We start from the raw sequence: 7106 nt of genomic DNA on the forward strand, positions 1-7106 counted from the left end.
GTGAAGACCATTTCTTCCTAACAAAGACCGTAATTAATTTGCCAGAATTTTACATAACATTGAAGGTTGTGCAATATTTAGACTTATGGATGCCATTCGTTAGATAAAATACGGAACGGTTCCGTATTTCACTGAAAGAATAAACATTTTGTTTTCGAAATGATAGTTTCTGGATTTGACCATATTAATGACCTACGGCTTGTATTTCTGTGTTTATTATACTATAATGAAGTCTATGATTTGATAGAGCAGTCTGACTGAGCGGTGGTAGGCAGCAGCAGGCTCGTAAGCATTAATTCAAACAGCACTTAACTGCGTTTGCCAGCAGCTCTTAGCAATGCTTGAAGCACAGCGCTGTTTATGACTTCAAGCCTATCAACTCCCGAGATTAGGCTGGCAATACTAAAGTACCTATAAGAACATCCAATAGTCAAAGGTATATGAAATACAAATCGTATAGAGAGAAATAGTCCTATAATTCCTATAATAACTACAACCTAAAACTTCTTACCTGGGAATATTGAAGACTCATGTTAAAAGGAACCACCAGCTTTCATATGTTCTCATGTTCTGAGCAAGGAACTTAAACGTTAGCTTTTTTACATGGCACATATTGCACTTTTACTTTCTTCTCCAACACTTTGTTTTTACAATATTTAAACCAAATTGAACATGTTACATTATTTTATTTGAGACTAAATAGACTTTATTTATGTATTATATTAAGTTAAAATAAAAGTGTTCATTCAGTATTGTTGTAATTGTCATTATTACAAATATAAATAAATCGGCCGATTAATCGGTATCAGCATTTTTTGGTCCTCCAATAATTGGTATCGGTGTTGAAAAATCATAAATCGGTCAACCTCTAGTAGGGATGATCAGACAGCCAGACAGATTAACGTGTAGAGATGATCAGACAGATTACATGTAGAGACGATCAAACGATTAACAATGTAGAGACGATCAGACAGATTACCGTGTGGAGACGATCAGACAGATTAACGTGTAGAGACGATCAGACAGATTAAGTGTGGAGACGATCAGAAGATAACGTGTAGAGACGATCAACAGATTAACGTGTAGAGACGATCAGACAGATTAACGTGTGGAGACGATCAGACAGATTAACGTGTAGAGACGATCAGACAGATTAACGTGTAGAGACGATCAGACAGATTAACGTGTAGAGACGATCAGACAGATTAACTGTGTAGAGACGATCAGACAGATTAACGTGTGGAGACGATCAGACAGATTAGTGTGGACGATCAGACAGATTAACATGTGGAGACAATCAGACAGATTAACATGTGGAGACATCAGACAGATTAACATGTGGAGACGATCAGACAGATTAACGTGTAGAGACGATCAGACAGAGTAACGTGTGGAGACGATCAAACAGAGTAACGTGTAGAGACGATCAGACAGAGTAACGTGTAGAGACGATCAGACAGATTAACGTGTAGGACGACCGACAGATTAACGTGTGGAGACGATCAAACAGATTAACGTGTAAGAGACGATCAGACAGATTAACGTGTAGAGACGATCAGACAGATTAACGTGTTTTAGAGACGATCAGACAGATTAACGTGTAGAGACGAGATCCAGACAGATTAACGGTGTAGAGAACGCATCAGACGATTACAAGTGTAGAGCGATCAGAACAGCATTAAACGTGTAGAGACGATCAGACAGATTAACGTGTAGAGACGATCAACAAGATTAACGTGTAGAGACGATCAGAACAGAATTAACATGTAGAGACGATCAGACAGATTAACGTGTAGAGACGATCAGACAGATTAACGTGTAGAGACGATCAGACAGATTAACGTGTAGAGCCGATCAGACAGATTAACGTGTAGAGCCGATCAGAACAGATTAACGTGTAGAGCCGATCAGACAGATTACGTGTGAGACGATCAGACGATTAACGTGTAGAGACGATCAGAACAGATTAACGTGTAGAGACGATCAAAAAGATTAACGTGTAGAGACGATCAAACAGATTAACGTGTGGAGACGATCAGACAGATTAACGTGTGGAGACGATCAACAGATTAACTGTGGAGACGATCAGACAGATTAACGTGTAGAGACGATCAGACAGATTAAACGTGTAGAGACGATCAGACAGATTACGTGGTAAGTAGACGATCAGACAGATTAACGTGTAGAGACGATCAGACAGATTAACGTGTAGGACGCATCAGACAGATTAACGTGTAGAGACGATCAGACAGATTAACATGTAGAGACGATCAGACAGATTAACGTGTAGAGACGATCAGACAGATTAACATGTGGAGACGATCAGACAGCCAGACAGATTAACATCCATCCACTCCTCACCCTGATCAGCACCACGTCAGCTGCCTCTATGGCCACGTCAGTGCCAGTTCCTATGGCGATGCCAACGTCTGCCATGGCCAGAGCGGGCGAGTCGTTGACCCCGTCACCCACCATGGCAACCCTCTTCCCTGCCTGCTGCAGCTGCTCTACCTTGGCCACCTTGTGGGACGGCAGCACCTCCGCAAACACCTTCCTGATGCCCACCTGGCGGAGACAGAGAGACAGCTAAATGACAGTTCACAAGACACAATAAAACCACATTTACACCTTCCTGATGCCCACCCGGAGGAGACAGAGAGACAGCTAAATGACAGTTCACGAGACACAATAAAAGCACATTTCCATTTGGGTTGTTAATCAGATGCTGTTATCCAGAGTGACATGTTCTGGTTCAGTGGATACATTCATAAACATTATATTTGCATGTAGTAGTCTATGTAGTCTCCCGTGACCTCTGAACCCCACCCAGCCAGTCCAGGCCCCTACCTGAGCAGCGATGGCCCGTGCTGTCTTGCTGTTGTCTCCAGTCATCAGAATCACCTCCAGCCCCATGGCCTGCAGGGTGTGAACCGCCAACTCTGCCTCAGGCTTCACTGTGTCTGCTATGGCTATCATGGCACATAGAAGACCTACAGAGAGAGAGACCCACGGGGGGAGAGAGAGAGACAGAGAGACAGAGACAGAGAGAGACAGGGGGAGAGAGAGAGAGACAGGGGGAGAGAGAGAGAGACAGGGGGAGAGAGAGAGAGACAGAGAAACAGAGACAGAGAGAGAGGGGAGAGTGATTATATACACTCAGCAACATGGATTAAAGGTTGGAGACTCCTAAGGCTACTCAGTACTCCTCAGGCTACTCAGTACTCCTCAGGCTACTCAGTACTCACTGTCGACTGCCACCAGTACAGCAGTGCGTCCTCTGCGTTCATGTTCATTCATGGTCTCGTCAACATCAGGTCTGATCTCTAGTCCGTTCCTCCTCATCCACTCCCTGTTCCCTATCAACACCACGTAGGACGCTGTCTGCACCAGGGCTATAGAGGAACACACAGAGAGGTTACTGGTTCCCTATCAACACCGCGTAGGACGCTGTCTGCACCAGGGCTATAGAGGAACACACAGAGAGGTTACTGGTTCCCTATCAACACCACGTAGGACGCTGTCTGCACCAGGGCTATAGAGGAACACACAGAGAGGTTACTGGTTCTCTGTCTGCACCAGGGCTATAGAGGAACACAGAGAGAGGTTACTGGTTCTCTGTCTGCACCAGGGCTATAGAGGAATAATAGGGGTTAGACTAGAATATATCCTAGATTGTAGACAGAATGCATAGCATGCATTTCAATCGGTGCAGTGGAAACAGGCCTTATGGTGAATAATAATTGACAATAAGGGCTAATTTAAGATTGTATTTTCCATTCGGCTTTAAAACAATTGAAAATAGCTGTCGTATTTTGCACTACATATCCCAGTACGCACTGAGAGGCTGCGGGTCCATGATGAGGGGGTGTGATTCTGGCCGGGTTCTGGAGTCACTGATCTGGACCAGAACACTGTTTCTTTGGTTGTTGTCTTCACTGTCACTGTCCTCCTGATGTTGTCTCAGCAGGGTCTCTGTGTTACTGACCTAACACACACACACACACACAGTTAATTACACAGCCGTCACGGTCCTCTCCTGATGGTCTCTGTGTTACTGACCTAACACACACACACACACACACACAGTTAATTACACAGCCGTCACGTCTCCTGATGGTCTCAGTGTTACTGACCTGGCATCGTATTCCACAGCCTGGCACAGCCTGGAAGTCAGTACACGCACCAAGGGACTCCGTACCCAGCTCCTAATACAGAGACAGATTAGTACACTTCACCTGGATCCACAATGGAATGATCCACTCACGACCAGTCTCCTACCTGTCAGCTGTAGGACTGAGGTTCAGGTGGACTCACCCGTTTACAGTACTTGGTAACGGAATCAGACTCACCTGTTTACAGTACTTGGTAACGGAATCAGACTCACCCGTTTACAGTACTTGGTGACGGCATCAGACTCACCCGTTTACAGTACTTGGTAACAGAATCAGACTCACCTGTTTACAGTACTTGGTAACAGAAATCAGACTCACCTGTTTACAGTACTTGGTGATGGCAGCTCCCAGCGGGTGTTCACTGTTGTTCTCTGCGGTCCCTACGATGGCCAGCAGACGGGAGCGAGGCATCCTGTTCCCCTCCACTACAATCTTCACCTGGATGACTTTAGGAGCTCCGTAGGTGATGGTACCCGTCTTATCAAACACCACTGTCTGGATCTGGAAAATATACCGTTTTTTTTGTAATGAGTTAGCAATAAGGGAAGCGATAGTATAGCGATCCTCAGACAATTTAATAACATACACCCAGTAAGTGCAACAGTCGCAAACAATCAGATTCTGACTACAAACATGAGGCATAACAAATCAAACCGAATGATTTTTACTATCAATATGATATTATTAGTGATCGACTATTGTCTGATCGGTAGTGTCTTCTCCCCTCACCTTGTGTGCCATCTCTAGTGGTTCCCCTCCCTTGATGAGGATACCGTTCTGAGCGCCCACTCCCGTGCCCACCATCACAGCTGTCGGGGTTGCCAGGCCCAGAGAGCAGGGGCAGGCGATACACAGCACCGTGATGGAGGCCTGGAAGGCAAACCTGATCACGGCTTCTGCCTTGGAGATGCTCTTATCATAGCCCTGTAGAGGGAGACAGAGTGACGTTAGACAGGGTAGTCTACAGCTTGGAGACGCTCTTATCATAGCCCTGTAGAGGGAGACAGAGAAACAGGGGAACAGTCTGGATTACATTTCAATAGTCTAATGCTGATTTCCTCTCCCTTGCCTCCTTCCCTTGATCAGCCTCCACTGTTTAACTTCTTTGGGGTAGGGGGCAGTATTTTCACGTCCGGATGAAAAGCATGCTCAGCGTAAACGGCCTGCTCAAAGCCATAAAAGCTAGAATATGCATACAAATTATAATATGCAGTTCTAAAACTGTTTGAATGATGTCTGTGAGTATAACAGAACTCATCAGGCAGGCAAAAACCTGAGAAAAAAATCCAACCAGGAAGTGGGAATTCTGAGGTTGGTCGATTTTCAAATCAGCTCCTATTGAAGATACAGTGGGATATTGGTAATGTTGCACTTCCTACGGCTTCCACTAGATGTCAACAGTCGTTAGAACCTTGTCTGATGCCTCTACTGTTTAGTGGGGCCGAAGGAGAGGAATTAGTCAGGTCTGCCATGAGGTGACCATGCTCTGACCATGCGCGTTCACGTGAGAGCGAGCTCTGTTCCATCGCAATTCTGAAGACACAGGAATACTCTGGTTGGAACATTATTGAAGAATTATGTTAAAAACATCCTAAAGATTGATTCAATACTTCGTTTGTCATGTTTTTACGGACTGTAATATAACTTTTTAAACTTTTCGTCCGTACTTTCCGCTGGACCTGCCCGCGCGTCGTGAGTTTGGAAAGTGTACTGAACGCTAGAACAACAAGGAGGAATTTGGACATAAATGACGGACATTATCGAACAAAACAAACATTTATTGTGGAACTGGGATTCCTGGGAGTGCATTCCGATAAAGATCATCAAAGGTAAGTGAATGTTTATAATGTGACTTCTGTTGACTGCATAATATGGCGGCTATATTTGTCTTGATTGGGCTCCGAGCGCCGACTCAGATTATTGCATGGTTTTCTTTTTCCGTAAAGCTTTTTTGAAAATCTGACACAGCGGTTGCATTAAGGAGAAGTGCATCTAAAAATCCATGCATAACAGTTGTATCTTTTAGCAATGTTTATTATGAGTATTCCTGTAAATTGATGTGGCTCTCTGCAAAATCACCGGATGTTTTGTGACTTCTGAACGTAAGGCGCCAATGTAAACTCAGATTTTTGGATATAAATATGAACTTCACCGAACAAAACATACATGTATTGTGTAACATGAAGTCCTATGAGTGTCATCTGATGAAGACCATCAAAGGTTAGTGATTAATTTGATCTATATTTCTGCTTTTTGTGAATCCTCTCTTTGGCTGGAAAAATGACTGTGTTATTCTGTGACTAGGTGCTGACCTAACATAATCGTTTGGTTTGCTTTCGTCGTAAAGCCTTTTTGAAATCGGAAACTGTGGCTGGATTTACAACAAGTGTATCTTTAAAATGGTGTAAAATACATGTATGTTTGAAGAATTTTAATTATGGGATTTCTGTTGTTTTGAATTTGGCGCCCTGCAGTTTCACTGGCTGTTGAAGAGGTGGGACGCTACCGTCCAACGTACCCTAGAGAGGTTAAACAGGAAGTAGACAGGTGACAGCAGATTCCCCACTAGGCCTTTCCCATACTGCTCTCACAAAGAGACAGGATTTAAATGAAAATTATGTAAATGCCTGATTTAAGTGGAATGATTTAGCTAAATACACCCCCTGTAAAAGTTTTTACACAGATATCAGCATAGTAAAGGTTTTTACACAGATAACAGTATCGTAAAGGTTTTTACACAGATAACAGTATCGTAAAGGTTTTTACACAGATAACAGTAGCGTAAAGGTTTTTACACAGATAACAGTAGCGTAAAGGTTTTTACACAGATATCAGTAGCGTAAAGGTTTTTACACAGATATCAGTATAGTAAAGGTTTTTACACAGATATCAGTATAGTAAAGGTTTTTACACAGATATCAGTATAGTAAAGGT

The 7106-nt window shown here is 43.5% G+C and overlaps 1 protein-coding gene across 1 annotated transcript in view; it reads right to left on the minus strand.

Annotated features, from left to right (window-relative positions):
- Nucleotides 1-2296: 2296 nt before the first annotated feature.
- Nucleotides 2297-7106, minus strand: part of atp7a (ATPase copper transporting alpha) — a 29305-nt gene continuing 24495 nt past the window's right edge. The window contains exons 16-22 of the mRNA XM_024140880.2: nucleotides 4902-5096; nucleotides 4491-4673; nucleotides 4134-4205; nucleotides 3838-3985; nucleotides 3246-3392; nucleotides 2848-2990; nucleotides 2297-2565 (exon numbers count right to left, since the gene is read on the minus strand). Coding sequence (XP_023996648.2) covers nucleotides 2323-2565; nucleotides 2848-2990; nucleotides 3246-3392; nucleotides 3838-3985; nucleotides 4134-4205; nucleotides 4491-4673; nucleotides 4902-5096 — 1131 coding nt within the window. The 3' untranslated portion in view covers nucleotides 2297-2322. The remainder of the gene's footprint in view (nucleotides 2566-2847; nucleotides 2991-3245; nucleotides 3393-3837; nucleotides 3986-4133; nucleotides 4206-4490; nucleotides 4674-4901; nucleotides 5097-7106) is intronic.

This window comes from Salvelinus sp. IW2-2015, unplaced genomic scaffold (genome assembly GCF_002910315.2).
Source record: "Salvelinus sp. IW2-2015 unplaced genomic scaffold, ASM291031v2 Un_scaffold2321, whole genome shotgun sequence".
Classification (NCBI taxonomy): domain Eukaryota; kingdom Metazoa; phylum Chordata; class Actinopteri; order Salmoniformes; family Salmonidae; genus Salvelinus; species Salvelinus sp. IW2-2015.